Raw genomic sequence first — 20,173 nt, 5'->3', positions numbered from 1 at the left:
GATTACTGTGTTGCAGCTAACTGAGGGAATAGAGGCCTAGCTGTGGTTAGTTTTTAGTGACTTTAATATGGTATGAGATATGAGTGAAACTTATGGACTTGCTGCCAAGAAGTTCCAGACATGTATTTTGCACTATGGATTTGTTTACTTGCCTATGCGAGGAATCGCATTTACATGGCACAACATAAGCAAGGGATCCGTAGTTTATGGAAATGTTTGATAAAGTATTATTCAATGAGACCTGGTTAGCAAGGTGGCCTTCCAGTTCATATCTCAGCAGCACCCCACGTACCTATTATCACTTACCATTGGTTTTACAAGTGGAGGGTAGGGCAGGAGCCGTGATTGTTAAATTTGATTATCTAGATAATTTCCCAGGGTTCCTTTCTTCAGTGTCAGGGGTCCGGAGGCACCACATTCATGGCACATCTATGTACTCGTTTACTAGAAAAACTGAAGTTATTGAAAGCAATATTCCCAAAGCAACACCAACAGAAGAGGGACCTCAATACTAATGTTCACTTGGTTAGTGAGTTCCTTACTTAGGTGCAGGAGCTGCTACATCCAATTATATCAGAGCTGGAACGTTATTGTAGGATGATTCAAACCTAGGTTGTTAAGCTAGAGCATGCGATGTTACAACAACAGGCCAAGATGCAATGACTCAAAGGGGGTGCCCCTCATTACGTCAAGGTTGAAGCTCACTACATATCAACTGCTCTTGCTTAAGTTTGATATGGGGGATAGCTAGTTAGGGAAGCATGGCCTAGCGTTTGCAGCTCTGACTCAACATATCCGATCAGTGACTAACTTCATCAGTGTGTACTGGGAGAGTGCGCTTTTTTTTTTTTTTCGCACGGATTAATCAGGGCTGTGGAAAGAAAGCTTTGAAATTATTATGGCAAAGAAGCCGTGACACGGGTTATGCTAAGGTGGCAAAACACCAGGGGGGCTCACCCAAAGATGAGGGATGGATGGGTATTAGCAACATTCATCACATGAATATGGTTTTGATGATCAATCATCTATGGCAAGTGGTGACGAATCAAGAGGGATTCATTCGGGGTAACTTGGATCCTCCACTATAGAATGAGGAGTCAGTCCATCTGGACTGTTAATAGCAGCACTGGATCATGGTGTTGGAAGAAGCTGCTCAAGTTTAGAACATATCTAGTGAGGGGGATGCCATACAAAATTGCTGATGTGAATGTCTTCGCAGTTGATATCTGCTGGAGTTCGCCTCGACGAATACCCTGCAGTTGTTTCAACCAACAAGACCGTGGGTAAATTGGTTACATTTAAGGAGCGGTCCCTTTAAGTTTCCCAAGAATTTATTCATCCTTTAGTTGGCTATTTTAGAGAGCCTATCCCATTGATAGACCATGGTGGCAAAAAGGTAATAGAGCTTCTATCCTTCAGGATCTCGATGAGCAAGAATGCCATGGTCATTTATTTTTTCTGTGTCCATTTTTGAACGATGTGTTCACTTGTCAAGAGGAAGGTGCGATTCTGCTGGCCACATACGGACTATCAACAACGAATACAATGGCTGCGAGGAGTAATGTCATGATTACAACAGGTATTTAACTTGACAAGTTACTAGTGGAAGTTACTATACCAGTATTGTGAAAAATTTAGTGGCTACATACTTTCTTAACTATAAATTATGGATTACTGCTTTATTGATATTGTAATTAGAGACACAATGTTAATGAATTGTTTCACTAACTATCACAATTTGATGATGATAATTACACGTTTTAAGCAGGTGCCTAATAGTATACTGATCCATCCACTTGAAAATTTAGATAGTTGAAAAATTTTAAATATGATTTACAATTAGTCACACGAATACTTAACGTACATCAATAATTTACTTAATAGCAAAGTTGTCATCTAAAAGAACTCACAGGTTTAGGAAGTGCTCCAATTTTATTTTTACATTGTTCATCATGTCAGGGGAAAATAAAAGTGGGTCACTTCTCTTATGAGCTAAACTCCCAATAAATTGTAGTTAGTCTTCAAGAGGCTAATTGAAACAAAAATTTTATTCTCAACTAAAAAGTATATGAAATTGATGTGAAAGAAACTGATTAAGCAGACTGGGCAGTAGTGGCACACACTGGTGGATTCTGCTTGCCGACAAATTTGGGTTTGACATTGGCACATTTGGTGGTGATAGGACCTTGATTTCCATTATATGTAAGATCAATGTCACCCACCTCTACATTCTCGCATGGCTTAAGACCACTGCAAATAAACGTCACCGCCTCTGCAGTATTTGTCGTGCCCCGTACGTTCTTAATGCTGACGTTAGTGATCTTGATAGATGATGGTCTCTGTAAAATAATCAACAAATAAAATATAATCAGTATACTAAGAGTCTAAATTATTTTAAAATGAAGGGTTAGAAAATTTGGATCACAAATTGAGAAACTTACATCTTTTTTGCAAAGATTGTGTGGACAATATTCTTGATCAATGATAATGGGACTGCTAACATTATCCATGATTAAATCTTCAAAATGCAAATCACTGACAGTCAACGTTGCTGGGGCAGAGGGCCATGTCTTCACCCTGACGCCATTTGTTGTGCCAATAAAGGTGCAATTTGTCACATATATCCCTTGCACATCCTTTTCTTCTGCATACCCACCAAGGCTTCCAACGCTAATACCGTGTCCTGGACCACAAGTTACATTCTGGATGTGAATTTCTTTGCTCTCGTCTCCAATTGAGACACAATCATCTCCTGTTTTTATGATGGAATCTTTGATATTGATCATCGTGTCACGACCCAGATGGATACCATCAGTGTTTGGGCTATCTCCAGGGGCTGAAACTGTGAATCGGAGGAACGTGACATTATGGCTCGATATACAATTCACGTGGAAATTCTTGCTATCTTTCGTGGTCACATCACGAATTATGGAGTTGTTCACGAAATTGAAGCTAAGATTCTGCACAAATGCATGTGATTATGGGTTGTTAATTTGTATACCTATTCTACTTGAAATAATTGAGGATATATAAGGAGGTAGGTCTTACCATAGGAAGCTTGGCGCAATTTTTATTTTTGTGGCAATCGTTTTGCTTCCAGGCTTCCTGTCCTCGACCATCAAAAACTCCACCACCAGAAAGGGTGAAATAATTGACATAATTGATAGTAATCCATTCCCCTTCTTTATTAGGCAATTGACCTGGATTGGCTTGCAAGGTTCCTTGGACTTGAAGCTCGATAGGGGCCTTATTGGGGCCTAATAATTTTACCTGACTAAGTGACCAAGTTCCTCCTGGTATCACTATGGTACTTGGGGAAGTTGAATTGCATGCCTCCTTCCAAGCATCCATTAGAGCCTAACATGCAAATGCGTGTTATTTTTCAAGAATTATATTTTTGTATGAAGAAAAAATTAACTGTTGAACATAAATACGGTAGTTAATACGGATTAAACCTGACTGATATCTCCACCAGATTTCGCACCATACTTTGTGATATCATATGTCACGGGGCCCTGGGCATTAACATTGATTGCCAACAAAGGCAAAAAGAACATAATTGTAATGAAGTTTATTGCCATTGCCTTCTTAATATTTTATTGATGTTGATGTACTTAATAATGTAAGTTCTTCGCATACATTAACTATGAATTTATAGTAATAGTACACTATTGAGTGCCAATCATTAACCGATCTCATTAGTTTCAGGGATAGAGATTACTCAATTTTGTGGTTGAACAAGTTTGTCGCACCAAAAAGCACCATCCTTGAATACATATAACTAAAAATCTATGAATAGAAAACAAATATGTTTTTCAATATCATTTTACTTAGTACATAGCTTTTGTTGATGTTACTGCATCATATATTTTAAAAATATGAATAATTTAAATGTTTTTATGTTGCATAACTACAGATACATATATAACTATAATAATCCTATAATAAAACACAAATCATATAATTGCTTATACCAAAGTAACTATAAGGCTAGCGTTCGATAAATGTTAATCATGAAAAGATTTGGACGATTATAGAAATTTAATAAAAATTAATACCGATTAATCTATATATTTCTATATTATATTATTTTATGTTATAAAAAATTATTATTAATAATAATAATTAGTATTATGTTTTTGTTATTTGTTATAGAAGTTTGAGTAACGTCAAATGTATTAGGTTGTCTTAAGTTTTTTCTAGTGACCAAATTAGAGCTAATAAAAAAACACAATGTATTTAATACTTTATGTCTAATTTATTATATAAGATCATTAATTAAATTCTCATTGTAAGATCATTAACTAAATTTTTATAATGCTTAATGTATTGAATTACTTGACCTACTAGAGTTGTCGTATTATTGTAAGATAAATGATTAGAAAATGAAATTTCTCATTCTTTGTTCTCTTTTATTCCCCCACCTTAGTAGTACTCCTCAATTTATTTATTTTTTATAGAAGCAAAAATTATATAATTTACATCAACATTGTAAGAAATTAAGCAATACAACGTTCCGATCAATTCATAAATATAATTAAAAACAAAGTGAATTACAACAAACTCACATAAAGTGTGATAAATACCACAAATCCAGTAGGACACACACACGCTGGTAGTCCCAAGTAGTAATATGGCTGTTGAGGACTCTAATCTCGCGACAGAGGAGGCGGGTACTGACGGCGATAGAGTAATGGGTGATGCAATTAAAAAAATATTTGACTTCTCTTAGTTCCTAAAGTTGGCGGAGCAGGTTATTGATCGAGGAGATTTTGACTCCTTCGCAATTTTTTAGAGCCTTCAATCAAAGTGGGTGGATAGGTTTTGGGGGCAGGGGATCCATCTTCTGGTTCACGCAGTAATGCACAACGCTGCCCCAGTCCTGACCCACGTGTTGTTAACCAAGAAGTGGACCATGCGTTTAGTGAAGACAATATACAGACTGGGGTTGATGTAAACCACAAACCAGGCCCTACAGATCCACCTGCTTTGGAATTAGAAGATGCACAGGATGACTCAATGCCATAAAATTCTAATGTCAACCGTGGAGGGGGGGGTTTTCGTCTCCCTATAGCTGGGGAATGTAGTAAAGAGAAGGAGATTGTTGTATACAATATTTTGAACTCCTTGATGTAGTAAAGGATGAGGACGTCGGTTCGACCTAAGACCCTAAAAGACGCAGTGCCTCTTATGGTGTATCATGATCCTAGCAACTTGTTAGAATGTTAGAGGTCTCAGCCATCGAGACCATCAGCTAGTGGTGAAGGAATTAGTATGTGGATTTCGTTTAGAGTTCTGTAGGTTGCTCGAAACTAGGGTTACACAATGTAGTGTCAACGGGGTGCAGGGTGGCATATTTTACAATAGGTCCTCGTTTGCTAGTTAGTCAGACCCCGGTAATCATATATGGCTTACCTGGGATGCCTCGAAGCTGAATGTTGATATTTTGCTACTCATAGCAACTCATTCGTTGTAGGGAGTTCACTTACAGATTGCACGACACATGTTTGATATTGGTCTTGTATAGAAACAATGAGCATAGTGAATGAATGACCTTTGGATTACTGTGTTGCAGCTAACTGAGGGAATAGAGGCCAAGCTGTGGTTAGTTTTTAGTGACTTTAATATGGTATGAGATATGAGTGAAACTTATGGACTTGCTGCCAAGAAGTTCCAGACATGTATTTTTCACTATGGATTTGTTTACTTGCCTATGCGAGGAATCGCATTTACATGGCACAACATAAGCAAGGGATCCGTAGTTTATGGAAATGTTTGATAAAGTATTATTCAATGAGACCTGGTTAGCAAGGTGGCCTTCCAGTTAATATCTCAGCAGCACCCCACGTACCTATTATCACTTACCATTGGTTTTACAAGTGGAGGGTAGGGCAGGAGCCGTGATTGTTAAATTTGATAATTATCTAGATAATTTCCCAGGGTTCCTTTCTTCAGTGTCAGGGGTCCGGAGGCACCACATTCATGGCACATCTATGTACTCGTTTACTAGAAAAACTGAAGTTATTGAAAGCAATATTCCCAAAGCAACACCAACAGAAGAGGGACCTCAATACTAATGTTCACTTGGTTAGTGAGTTCCTTACTTAGGTGCAGGAGCTGCTACATCCAATTATATCAGAGCTGGAACGTTATTGTAGGATGATTCACACCTAGGTCGTTAAGCTAGAGCATGCGATGTTACAACAACAGGCCAAGATGCAATGACTCAAAGGGGGTGCCCCTCATTACGTCAAGGTTGAAGCTCACTACATATCAACTGCTCTTGCTTAAGTTTGATATGGGGGATAGCTAGTTAGGGAAGCATGGCCTAGCGTTTGCAGCTCTGACTCATCATATCCGATTAGTGACTAACTTCATCAGTGTGTACTGGGAGAGTGCGCTTTTTTTTTTTTTCGCACGGATTAATCAGGGCTGTGGAAAGCAGACACGGGTTATGCTAAGGTGGCAAAACACCAGGGGGGCTCACCCAAAGATGAGGGATGGATGGGTATTAGCAACATTCATCACATGAATATGGTTTTGATGATCAATCATCTATGGCAAGTGGTGACGAATCAAGAGGGATTCATTCGGGGTAACTTGGATCCTCCACTATAGAATGAGGAGTCAGTCCATCTGGACTGTTAATAGCAGCACTGGATCATGGTGTTGGAAGAAGCTGCTCAAGTTTAGAACATATCTAGTGAGGGGGATGCCATACAAAATTGCTGATGTGAATGTCTTCGCAGTTGATATCTGCTGGAGTTCGCCTCGACGAATACCCTGCAGTTGTTTCAACCAACAAGACCGTGGGTAAATTGGTTACATTTAAGGAGCGGTCCCTTTAAGTTTCCCAAGAATTTATTCATCCTTTAGTTGGCTATATTAGAGAGCCTATCCCATTGATAGACCATGGTGGCAAAAAGGTAATAGAGCTTCTATCCTTCAGGATCTCGATGGGCAAGAATGCCATGGTCATTTATTTTTTCTGTGTCCATTTTTGAACGATGTGTTCACTTGTCAAGAGGAAGGTGCGATTCTGCTGGCCACATACGGACTATCAACAACGAATACAATGGCTGCGAGGAGTAATGTCATGATTACAACAGGTATTTAACTTGACAAGTTACTAGTGGAAGTTACTATACCAGTATTGTGAAAAATTTAGTGGCTACATACTTTCTTAACTATAAATTATGGATTACTGCTTTATTGATATTGTAATTAGAGACACAATGTTAATGAATTGTTTCACTAACTATCACAATTTGATGACGATAATTACACGTTTTAAGCAGGTGCCTAATAGTATACTGATCCATCCACTTGAAAATTTAGATAGTTGAAAAATTTTAAATATGATTTACAATTAGTCACACGAATACTTAACGTACATCAATAATTTACTTAATAGCAAAGTTGTCATCTAAAAGAACTCACAGGTTTAGGAAGTGCTCCAATCTTATTTTTACATTGTTCATCATGTCAGGGAAAAATAAAAGTGGGTCACTTCTCTTATGAGCTAAACTCCCAATAAATTGTAGTTAGTCTTCAAGAGGCTAATTGAAACAAAAATTTTATTCTCAACTAAAAAGTATATGAAATTGATGTGAAAGAAACTGATTAAGCAGACTGGGCAGTAGTGGCACACACTGGTGGATTCTGCTTGCCGACAAATTTGGGTTTGACATTGGCACATTTGGTGGTGATAGGACCTTGATTTCCATTATATGTAAGATCAATGTCACCCACCTCTACATTCTCGCATGGCTTAAGACCACTGCAAATAAACGTCACCGCCTCTGCAGTATTTGTCGTGCCCCGTACGTTCTTAATGCTGACGTTAGTGATCTTGATAGATGATGGTCTCTGTAAAATAATCAACAAATAAAATATAATCAGTATACTAAGAGTCTAAATTATTTTAAAATGAAGGGTTAGAAAATTTGGATCACAAATTGAGAAACTTACATCTTTTTTGCAAAGATTGTGTGGACAATATTCTTGATCAATGATAATGGGACTGCTAACATTATCCATGATTAAATCTTCAAAATGCAAATCACTGACAGTCAACGTTGCTGGGGCAGAGGGCCATGTCTTCACCCTGACGCCATTTGTTGTGCCAATAAAGGTGCAATTTGTCACATATATCCCTTGCACATCCTTTTCTTCTGCATACCCACCAAGGCTTCCAACGCTAATACCGTGTCCTGGACCACAAGTTACATTCTGGATGTGAATTTCTTTGCTCTCGTCTCCAATTGAGACACAATCATCTCCTGTTTTTATGATGGAATCTTTGATATTGATCATCGTGTCACGACCCAGATGGATACCATCAGTGTTTGGACTATCTCCAGGGGCTGAAACTGTGAATCGGAGGAACGTGACATTATGGCTCGATATACAATTCACGTGGAAATTCTTGCTATCTTTCGTGGTCACATCACGAATTATGGAGTTGTTCACGAAATTGAAGCTAAGATTCTGCACAAATGCATGTGATTATGGGTTGTTAATTTGTATACCTATTCTACTTGAAATAATTGAGGATATATAAGGAGGTAGGTCTTACCATAGGAAGCTTGGCGCAATTTTTATTTTTGTGGCAATCGTTTTGCTTCCAGGCTTCCTGTCCTCGACCATCAAAAACTCCACCACCAGAAAGGGTGAAATAATTGACATAATTGATAGTAATCCATTCCCCTTCTTTATTAGGCAATTGACCTGGATTGGCTTGCAAGGTTCCTTGGACTTGAAGCTCGATAGGGGCCTTATTGGGGCCTAATAATTTTACCTGACTAAGTGACCAAGTTCCTCCTGGTATCACTATGGTACTTGGGGAAGTTGAATTGCATGCCTCCTTCCAAGCATCCATTAGAGCCTAACATGCAAATGCGTGTTATTTTTCAAGAATTATATTTTTGTATGAAGAAAAAATTAACTGTTGAACATAAATACGGTAGTTAATACGGATTAAACCTGACTGATATCTCCACCAGATTTCGCACCATACTTTGTGATATCATATGTCACGGGGCCCTGGGCATTAACATTGATTGCCAACAAAGGCAAAAAGAACATAATTGTAATGAAGTTTATTGCCATTGCCTTCTTAATATTTTATTGATGTTGATGTACTTAATAATGTAAGTTCTTCGCATACATTAACTATGAATTTATAGTAATAGTACACTATTGAGTGCCAATCATTAACCGATCTCATTAGTTTCAGGGATAGAGATTACTCAATTTTGTGGTTGAACAAGTTTGTCGCACCAAAAAGCACCATCCTTGAATACATATAACTAAAAATCTATGAATAGAAAACAAATATGTTTTTCAATATCATTTTACTTAGTACATAGCTTTTGTTGATGTTACTGCATCATATATTTTAAAAATATGAATAATTTAAATGTTTTTATGTTGCATAACTACAGATACATATATAACTATAATAATCCTATAATAAAACACAAATCATATAATTGCTTATACCAAAGTAACTATAAGGCTAGCGTTCGATAAATGTTAATCATGAAAAGATTTGGACGATTATAGAAATTTAATAAAAATTAATACCGATTAATCTATATATTTCTATATTATATTATTTTATGTTATAAAAAATTATTATTAATAATAATAATTAGTATTATGTTTTTTTTATTTGTTATAGAAGTTTGAGTAACGTCAAATCTATTAGGTTGTCTTAAGTTTTTTCTAGTGACCAAATTAGAGCTAATAAAAAAACACAATGTATTTAATACTTTATGTCTAATTTATTATATAAGATCATTAATTAAATTCTCATTGTAAGATCATTAACTAAATTTTTATAATGCTTAATGTATTGAATTACTTGACCTACTAGAGTTGTCGTATTATTGTAAGATAAATGATTAGAAAATGCAATTTCTCATTCTTTGTTCTCTTTTATTCCCCCACCTTAGTAGTACTCCTCAATTTATTTATTTTTTATAGAAGCAAAAATTATATAATTTACATCAACATTGTAAGAAATTAAGCAATACAACGTTCCGATCAATACATAAATATAATTAAAAACAAAGTAAATTACAACAAACTCACCTAAAGTGTGATAAATACCACAAATCCAGTAGGACACACACACGCTGGTAGTCCCAAGTAGTAATATGGCTGTTGAGGACTCTAATCTCGCGACAGAGGAGGCGGGTACTGACGGCGATAGAGTAATGGGTGATGCAATTAAAAAAATATTTGACTTCTCTTAGTTCCTAAAGTTGGCGGAGCAGGTTATTGATCGAGGAGATTTTGACTCCTTCGCAATTTTTTAGAGCCTTCAATCAAAGTGGGTGGATAGGTTTTGGGGGCAGGGGATCCATCTTCTGGTTCACGCAGCAATGCACAACGCTGCCCCAGTCCTGACCCACGTGTTGTTAACCAAGAAGTGGACCATGCGTTTAGTGAAGACAATATACAGACTGGGGTTGATGTAAACCACAAACCAGGCCCTACAGATCCACCTGCTTTGGAATTAGAAGATGCACAGGATGACTCAATGCCATAAAATTCTAATGTCAACCGGGGAGGGGGGGGTTTTCGTCTCCCTATAGCTGGGGAATGTAGTAAAGAGAAGGAGATTGTTGTATACAATATTTTGAACTCCTTGATGTAGTAAAGGATGAGGACGTCGGTTCGACCTAAGACCCTAAAAGACGCAGTGCCTCTTATGGTGTATCATGATCCTAGCAACTTGTTAGAATGTTAGAGGTCTCAGCCATCGAGACCATCAGCTAGTGGTGAAGGAATTAGTATGTGGATTTCGTTTAGAGTTCTGTAGGTTGCTCGAAACTAGGGTTACACAATGTAGTGTCAACGGGGTGCAGGGTGGCATATTTTACAATAGGTCCTCGTTTGCTAGTTAGTCAGACCCCGGTAATCATATATGGCTTACCTGGGATGCCTCGAAGCTGAATGTTGATATTTTGCTACTCATAGCAACTCATTCGTTGTAGGGAGTTCACTTACAGATTGCACGACACATGTTTGATATTGGTCTTGTATAGAAACAATGAGCATAGTGAATGAATGACCTTTGGATTACTGTGTTGCAGCTAACTGAGGGAATAGAGGCCAAGCTGTGGTTAGTTTTTAGTGACTTTAATATGGTATGAGATATGAGTGAAACTTATGGACTTGCTGCCAAGAAGTTCCAGACATGTATTTTGCACTATGGATTTGTTTACTTGCCTATGCGAGGAATCGCATTTACATGGCACAACATAAGCAAGGGATCCGTAGTTTATGGAAATGTTTGATAAAGTATTATTCAATGAGACCTGGTTAGCAAGGTGGCCTTCCAGTTCATATCTCAGCAGCACCCCACGTACCTATTATCACTTACCATTGGTTTTACAAGTGGAGGGTAGAGCAGGAGCCGTGATTATTAAATTTGATAATTATCTAGATAATTTCCCAGGGTTCCTTTCTTCAGTGTCAGGGGTCCGGAGGTACCACATTCATGGCACATCTATGTACTCGTTTACTAGAAAAACTGAAGTTATTGAAAGCAATATTCCCAAAGCAACACCAACAGAAGAGGGACCTCAATACTAATGTTCACTTGGTTAGTGAGTTCCTTACTTAGGTGCAGGAGCTGCTACATCCAATTATATCAGAGCTGGAACGTTATTGTAGGATGATTCACACCTAGGTCGTTAAGCTAGAGCATGCGATGTTACAACAACAGGCCAAGATGCAATGACTCAAAGGGGGTGCCCCTCATTACGTCAAGGTTGAAGCTCACTACATATCAACTGCTCTTGCTTAAGTTTGATATGGGGGATAGCTAGTTAGGGAAGCATGGCCTAGCGTTTGCAGCTCTGACTCATCATATCCGATTAGTGACTAACTTCATCAGTGTGTACTGGGAGAGTGCGCTTTTTTTTTTTTTCGCACGGATTAATCAGGGCTGTGGAAAGCAGACACGGGTTATGCTAAGGTGGCAAAACACCAGGGGGGCTCACCCAAAGATGAGGGATGGATGGGTATTAGCAACATTCATCACATGAATATGGTTTTGATGATCAATCATCTATGGCAAGTGGTGACGAATCAAGAGGGATTCATTCGGGGTAACTTGGATCCTCCACTATAGAATGAGGAGTCAGTCCATCTGGACTGTTAATAGCAGCACTGGATCATGGTGTTGGAAGAAGCTGCTCAAGTTTAGAACATATCTAGTGAGGGGGATGCCATACAAAATTGCTGATGTGAATGTCTTCGCAGTTGATATCTGCTGGAGTTCGCCTCGACGAATACCCTGCAGTTGTTTCAACCAACAAGACCGTGGGTAAATTGGTTACATTTAAGGAGCGGTCCCTTTAAGTTTCCCAAGAATTTATTCATCCTTTAGTTGGCTATATTAGAGAGCCTATCCCATTGATAGACCATGGTGGCAAAAAGGTAATAGAGCTTCTATCCTTCAGGATCTCGATGGGCAAGAATGCCATGGTCATTTATTTTTTCTGTGTCCATTTTTGAACGATGTGTTCACTTGTCAAGAGGAAGGTGCGATTCTGCTGGCCACATACGGACTATCAACAACGAATACAATGGCTGCGAGGAGTAATGTCATGATTACAACAGGTATTTAACTTGACAAGTTACTAGTGGAAGTTACTATACCAGTATTGTGAAAAATTTAGTGGCTACATACTTTCTTAACTATAAATTATGGATTACTGCTTTATTGATATTGTAATTAGAGACACAATGTTAATGAATTGTTTCACTAACTATCACAATTTGATGACGATAATTACACGTTTTAAGCAGGTGCCTAATAGTATACTGATCCATCCACTTGAAAATTTAGATAGTTGAAAAATTTTAAATATGATTTACAATTAGTCACACGAATACTTAACGTACATCAATAATTTACTTAATAGCAAAGTTGTCATCTAAAAGAACTCACAGGTTTAGGAAGTGCTCCAATTTTATTTTTACATTGTTCATCAAGTCAGGGGAAAATAAAAGTGGGTCACTTCTCTTATGAGCTAAACTCCCAATAAATTGTAGTTAGTCTTCAAGAGGCTGATTGAAACAAAAATTTTATTCTCAACTAAAAAGTATATGAAATTGATGTGAAAGAAACTGATTAAGCAGACTGGGCAGTAGTGGCACACACTGGTGGATTCTGCTTGCCGACAAATTTGGGTTTGACATTGGCACATTTGGTGGTGATAGGACCTTGATTTCCATTATATGTAAGATCAATGTCACCCACCTCTACATTCTCGCATGGCTTAAGACCACTGCAAATAAACGTCACCGCCTCTGCAGTATTTGTCGTGCCCCGTACGTTCTTAATGCTGACGTTAGTGATCTTGATAGATGATGGTCTCTGTAAAATAATCAACAAATAAAATATAATCAGTATACTAAGAGTCTAAATTATTTTAAAATGAAGGGTTAGAAAATTTGGATCACAAATTGAGAAACTTACATCTTTTTTGCAAAGATTGTGTGGACAATATTCTTGATCAATGATAATGGGACTGCTAACATTATCCATGATTAAATCTTCAAAATGCAAATCACTGACAGTCAACGTTGCTGGGGCAGAGGGCCATGTCTTCACCCTGACGCCATTTGTTGTGCCAATAAAGGTGCAATTTGTCACATATATCCCTTGCACATCCTTTTCTTCTGCATACCCACCAAGGCTTCCAACGCTAATACCGTGTCCTGGACCACAAGTTATATTCTGGATGTGAATTTCTTTGCTCTCGTCTCCAATTGAGACACAATCATCTCCTATTTTTATGATGGAATCTTTGATATTGATCATCGTGTCACGACCCAGATGGATACCATCAGTGTTTGGACTATCTCCAGGGGCTGAAACTGTGAATCGGAGGAACGTGACATTATGGCTCGATATACAATTCACGTGGAAATTCTTGCTATCTTTCGTGGTCACATCACGAATTATGGAGTTGTTCACGAAATTGAAGCTAAGATTCTGCACAAATGCATGTGATTATGGGTTGTTAATTTGTATACCTATTCTACTTGAAATAATTGAGGATATATAAGGAGGTAGGTCTTACCATAGGAAGCTTGGCGCAATTTTTATTTTTGTGGCAATCGTTTTGCTTCCAGGCTTCCTGTCCTCGACCATCAAAAACTCCACCACCAGAAAGGGTGAAATAATTGACATAATTGATAGTAATCCATTCCCCTTCTTTATTAGGCAATTGACCTGGATTGGCTTGCAAGGTTCCTTGGACTTGAAGCTCGATAGGGGCCTTATTGGGGCCTAATAATTTTACCTGACTAAGTGACCAAGTTCCTCCTGGTATCACTATGGTACTTGGGGAAGTTGAATTGCATGCCTCCTTCCAAGCATCCATTAGAGCCTAACATGCAAATGCGTGTTATTTTTCAAGAATTATATTTTTGTATGAAGAAAAAATTAACTGTTGAACATAAATACGGTAGTTAATACGGATTAAACCTGACTGATATCTCCACCAGATTTCGCACCATACTTTGTGATATCATATGTCACGGGGCCCTGGGCATTAACATTGATTGCCAACAAAGGCAAAAAGAACATAATTGTAATGAAGTTTATTGCCATTGCCTTCTTAATATTTTATTGATGTTGATGTACTTAATAATGTAAGTTCTTCGCATACATTAACTATGAATTTATAGTAATAGTACACTATTGAGTGCCAATCATTAACCGATCTCATTAGTTTCAGGGATAGAGATTACTCAATTTTGTGGTTGAACAAGTTTGTCGCACCAAAAAGCACCATCCTTGAATACATATAACTAAAAATCTATGAATAGAAAACAAATATGTTTTTCAATATCATTTTACTTAGTACATAGCTTTTGTTGATGTTACTGCATCATATATTTTAAAAATATGAATAATTTAAATGTTTTTATGTTGCATAACTACAGATACATATATAACTATAATAATCCTATAATAAAACACAAATCATATAATTGCTTATACCAAAGTAACTATAAGGCTAGCGTTCGATAAATGTTAATCATGAAAAGATTTGGACGATTATAGAAATTTAATAAAAATTAATACCGATTAATCTATATATTTCTATATTATATTATTTTATGTTATAAAAAATTATTATTAATAATAATAATTAGTATTATGTTTTTGTTATTTGTTATAGAAGTTTGAGTAACGTCAAATGTATTAGGTTGTCTTAAGTTTTTTCTAGTGACCAAATTAGAGCTAATAAAAAAACACAATGTATTTAATACTTTATGTCTAATTTATTATATAAGATCATTAATTAAATTCTCATTGTAAGATCATTAACTAAATTTTTATAATGCTTAATGTATTGAATTACTTGACCTACTAGAGTTGTCGTATTATTGTAAGATAAATGATTAGAAAATGAAATTTCTCATTCTTTGTTCTCTTTTATTCCCCCACCTTAGTAGTACTCCTCAATTTATTTATTTTTTATAGAAGCAAAAATTATATAATTTACATCAACATTGTAAGAAATTAAGCAATACAACGTTCCGATCAATTCATAAATATAATTAAAAACAAAGTGAATTACAACAAACTCACATAAAGTGTGATAAATACCACAAATCCAGTAGGACACACACACGCTGGTAGTCCCAAGTAGTAATATGGCTGTTGAGGACTCTAATCTCGCGACAGAGGAGGCGGGTACTGACGGCGATAGAGTAATGGGTGATGCAATTAAAAAAATATTTGACTTCTCTTAGTTCCTAAAGTTGGCGGAGCAGGTTATTGATCGAGGAGATTTTGACTCCTTCGCAATTTTTTAGAGCCTTCAATCAAAGTGGGTGGATAGGTTTTGGGGGCAGGGGATCCATCTTCTGGTTCACGCAGTAATGCACAACGCTGCCCCAGTCCTGACCCACGTGTTGTTAACCAAGAAGTGGACCATGCGTTTAGTGAAGACAATATACAGACTGGGGTTGATGTAAACCACAAACCAGGCCCTACAGATCCACCTGCTTTGGAATTAGAAGATGCACAGGATGACTCAATGCCATAAAATTCTAATGTCAACCGGGGAGGGGGGGGGGGTTTCGTCTCTCTATAGCTGGGGAATGTAGTAAAGAGAAGGAGATTGTTGTATACAATATTTTGAACTCCTTGATGTAGTAAAGGATGAGGACGTCGGTTCGACCTAAGACCCTAAAAGACGCAGTGCCTCTTATGGTGTATCATGATCCTAGCAACTTGTTAGAATGTTAGAGGTCTCAGCCATCGAGACCATCAGCTAGTGGTGAAGGAATTAGTATGTGGATTTCGTTTAGAGTTCTGTAGGTTGCTCGAAACTAGGGTTACACAATGTAGTGTCAACGGGGTGCAGGGTGGCATATTTTACAATAGGTCCTCGTTTGCTAGTTAGTCAGACCCCGGTAATCATATATGGCTTACCTGGGATGCCTCGAAGCTGAATGTTGATATTTTGCTACTCATAGCAACTCATTCGTTGTAGGGAGTTCACTTACAGATTGCACGACACATGTTTGATATTGGTCTTGTATAGAAACAATGAGCATAGTGAATGAATGACCTTTGGATTACTGTGTTGCAGCTAACTGAGGGAATAGAGGCCAAGCTGTGGTTAGTTTTTAGTGACTTTAATATGGTATGAGATATGAGTGAAACTTATGGACTTGCTGCCAAGAAGTTCCAGACATGTATTTTGCACTATGGATTTGTTTACTTGCCTATGCGAGGAATCGCATTTACATGGCACAACATAAGCAAGGGATCCGTAGTTTATGGAAATGTTTGATAAAGTATTATTCAATGAGACCTGGTTAGCAAGGTGGCCTTCCAGTTCATATCTCAGCAGCACCCCACGTACCTATTATCACTTACCATTGGTTTTACAAGTGGAGGGTAGAGCAGGAGCCGTGATTATTAAATTTGATAATTATCTAGATAATTTCCCAGGGTTCCTTTCTTCAGTGTCAGGGGTCCGGAGGCACCACATTCATGGCACATCTATGTACTCGTTTACTAGAAAAACTGAAGTTATTGAAAGCAATATTCCCAAAGCAACACCAACAGAAGAGGGACCTCAATACTAATGTTCACTTGGTTAGTGAGTTCCTTACTTAGGTGCAGGAGCTGCTACATCCAATTATATCAGAGCTGGAACGTTATTGTAGGATGATTCACACCTAGGTCGTTAAGCTAGAGCATGCGATGTTACAACAACAGGCCAAGATGCAATGACTCAAAGGGGGTGCCCCTCATTACGTCAAGGTTGAAGCTCACTACATATCAACTGCTCTTGCTTAAGTTTGATATGGGGGATAGCTAGTTAGGGAAGCATGGCCTAGCGTTTGCAGCTCTGACTCATCATATCCGATTAGTGACTAACTTCATCAGTGTGTACTGGGAGAGTGCGCTTTTTTTTTTTTTCGCACAGATTAATCAGGGCTGTGGAAAGCAGACACGGGTTATGCTAAGGTGGCAAAACACTAGGGGGGCTCACCCAAAGATGAGGGATGGATGGGTATTAGCAACATTCATCACATGAATATGGTTTTGATGATCAATCATCTATGGCAAGTGGTGACGAATCAAGAGGGATTCATTCGGGGTAACTTGGATCCTCCACTATAGAATGAGGAGTCAGTCCATCTGGACTGTTAATAGCAGCACTGGATCATGGTGTTGGAAGAAGCTGCTCAAGTTTAGAACATATCTAGTAAGGGGGATGCCATACAAAATTGCTGATGTGAATGTCTTTGCAGTTGATATCTGCTGGAGTTCGCCTCGACGAATACCCTGCAGTTGTTTCAACCAACAAGACCGTGGGTAAATTGGTTACATTTAAGGAGCGGTCCCTTTAAGTTTCCCAAGAATTTATTCATCCTTTAGTTGGCTATATTAGAGAGCCTATCCCATTGATAGACCATGGTGGCAAAAAGGTAATAGAGCTTCTATCCTTCAGGATCTCGATGAGCAAGAATGCCATGGTCATTTATTTTTTCTGTGTCCATTTTTGAACGATGTGTTCACTTTTCAAGAGGAAGGTGCGATTCTGCTGGCCACATACGGACTATCAACAACGAATACAATGGCTGCGAGGAGTAATGCCATGATTACAACAGGTATTTAACTTGACAAGTTACTAGTGGAAGTTACTATACCAGTATTGTGAAAAATTTAGTGGCTACATACTTTCTTAACTATAAATTATGGATTACTGCTTTATTGATATTGTAATTAGAGACACAATGTTAATGAATTGTTTCACTAACTATCACAATTTGATGACGATAATTACACGTTTTAAGCAGGTGCCTAATAGTATACTGATCCATCCACTTGAAAATTTAGATAGTTGAAAAATTTTAAATATGATTTACAATTAGTCACACGAATACTTAACGTACATCAATAATTTACTTAATAGCAAAGTTGTCATCTAAAAGAACTCACAGGTTTAGGAAGTGCTCCAATTTTATTTTTACATTGTTCATCATGTCAGGGGAAAATAAAAGTGGGTCACTTCTCTTATGAGCTAAACTCCCAATAAATTGTAGTTAGTCTTCAAGAGGCTAATTGAAACAAAAATTTTATTCTCAACTAAAAAGTATATGAAATTGATGTGAAAGAAACTGATTAAGCAGACTGGGCAGTAGTGGCACACACTGGTGGATTCTGCTTGCCGACAAATTTGGGTTTGACATTGGCACATTTGGTGGTGATAGGACCTTGATTTCCATTATATGTAAGATCAATGTCACCCACCTCTACATTCTCGCATGGCTTAAGACCACTGCAAATAAACGTCACCGCCTCTGCAGTATTTGTCGTGCCCCGTACGTTCTTAATGCTGACGTTAGTGATCTTGATAGATGATGGTCTCTGTAAAATAATCAACAAATAAAATATAATCAGTATACTAAGAGTCTAAATTATTTTAAAATGAAGGGTTAGAAAATTTGGATCACAAATTGAGAAACTTACATCTTTTTTGCAAAGATTGTGTGGACAATATTCTTGATCAATGATAATGGGACTGCTAACATTATCCATGATTAAATCTTCAAAATGCAAATCACTGACAGTCAACGTTGCTGGGGCAGAGGGCCATGTCTTCACCCTGACGCCATTTGTTGTGCCAATAAAGGTGCAATTTGTCACATATATCCCTTGCACATCCTTTTCTTCTGCATACCCACCAAGGCTTCCAACGCTAATACCGTGTCCTGGACCACAAGTTACATTCTGGATGTGAATTTCTTTGCTCTCGTCTCCAATTGAGACACAATCATCTCCTGTTTTTATGATGGAATCTTTGATATTGATCATCGTGTCACGACCCAGATGGATACCATCAGTGTTTGGGCTATCTCCAGGGGCTGAAACTGTGAATCGGAGGAACGTGACATTATGGCTCGATATACAATTCACGTGGAAATTCTTGCTATCTTTCGTGGTCACATCACGAATTATGGAGTTGTTCACGAAATTGAAGCTAAGATTCTGCACAAATGCATGTGATTATGGGTTGTTAATTTGTATACCTATTCTACTTGAAATAATTGAGGATATATAAGGAGGTAGGTCTTACCATAGGAAGCTTGGCGCAATTTTTATTTTTGTGGCAATCGTTTTGCTTCCAGGCTTCCTGTCCTCGACCATCAAAAACTCCACCACCAGAAAGGGTGAAATAATTGACATAATTGATAGTAATCCATTCCCCTTCTTTATTAGGCAATTGACCTGGATTGGCTTGCAAGGTTCCTTGGACTTGAAGCTCGATAGGGGCCTTATTGGGGCCTAATAATTTTACCTGACTAAGTGACCAAGTTCCTCCTGGTATCACTATGGTACTTGGGGAAGTTGAATTGCATGCCTCCTTCCAAGCATCCATTAGAGCCTAACATGCAAATGCGTGTTATTTTTCAAGAATTATATTTTTGTATGAAGAAAAAATTAACTGTTGAACATAAATACGGTAGTTAATACGGATTAAACCTGACTGATATCTCCACCAGATTTCGCACCATACTTTGTGATATCATATGTCACGGGGCCCTGGGCATTAACATTGATTGCCAACAAAGGCAAAAAGAACATAATTGTAATGAAGTTTATTGCCAT

General features: G+C 37.7%; 4 protein-coding genes across 4 annotated transcripts; all 4 read right to left on the bottom strand.

Moving 5' to 3' along the window:
• Positions 1–2,093: 2,093 nt before the first annotated feature.
• LOC148784538 (polygalacturonase-like) lies at positions 2,094–3,581 on the bottom strand. Its single transcript, XM_088876875.1, has 4 exons — positions 3,456–3,581; positions 3,049–3,357; positions 2,442–2,975; positions 2,094–2,339 (listed from the first exon to the last, which is right to left on the bottom strand). Exons 1-4 carry the CDS (start codon positions 3,579–3,581, stop codon positions 2,094–2,096), a joined length of 1,215 nt encoding a protein of 404 aa, XP_088733001.1.
• Positions 3,582–7,623: 4,042 nt separating this feature from the next.
• Positions 7,624–9,111, bottom strand: LOC148784537 (polygalacturonase-like). Its single transcript, XM_088876874.1, has 4 exons — positions 8,986–9,111; positions 8,579–8,887; positions 7,972–8,490; positions 7,624–7,869 (listed from the first exon to the last, which is right to left on the bottom strand). The coding sequence occupies exons 1-4, from the start codon at positions 9,109–9,111 to the stop codon at positions 7,624–7,626; spliced, it is 1,200 nt and encodes a 399-aa protein (XP_088733000.1).
• Positions 9,112–13,153: 4,042 nt separating this feature from the next.
• Positions 13,154–14,641, bottom strand: LOC148784536 (polygalacturonase-like). Its single transcript, XM_088876873.1, has 4 exons — positions 14,516–14,641; positions 14,109–14,417; positions 13,502–14,020; positions 13,154–13,399 (listed from the first exon to the last, which is right to left on the bottom strand). Exons 1-4 carry the CDS (start codon positions 14,639–14,641, stop codon positions 13,154–13,156), a joined length of 1,200 nt encoding a protein of 399 aa, XP_088732999.1.
• Positions 14,642–18,685: 4,044 nt separating this feature from the next.
• LOC148784535 (polygalacturonase-like) lies at positions 18,686–20,173 on the bottom strand. Its single transcript, XM_088876872.1, has 4 exons — positions 20,048–20,173; positions 19,641–19,949; positions 19,034–19,567; positions 18,686–18,931 (listed from the first exon to the last, which is right to left on the bottom strand). Exons 1-4 carry the CDS (start codon positions 20,171–20,173, stop codon positions 18,686–18,688), a joined length of 1,215 nt encoding a protein of 404 aa, XP_088732998.1.

Source organism: Sesamum indicum, linkage group LG13, assembly GCF_026168435.1.
Source record: "Sesamum indicum cultivar Baizhima isolate 11 linkage group LG13, ASM2616843v1, whole genome shotgun sequence".
Lineage (NCBI taxonomy): Eukaryota > Viridiplantae > Streptophyta > Magnoliopsida > Lamiales > Pedaliaceae > Sesamum > Sesamum indicum.
Note: the sequence above shows the minus strand (reverse complement) of the source record. Positions and strands in the feature narration are given on the sequence as shown.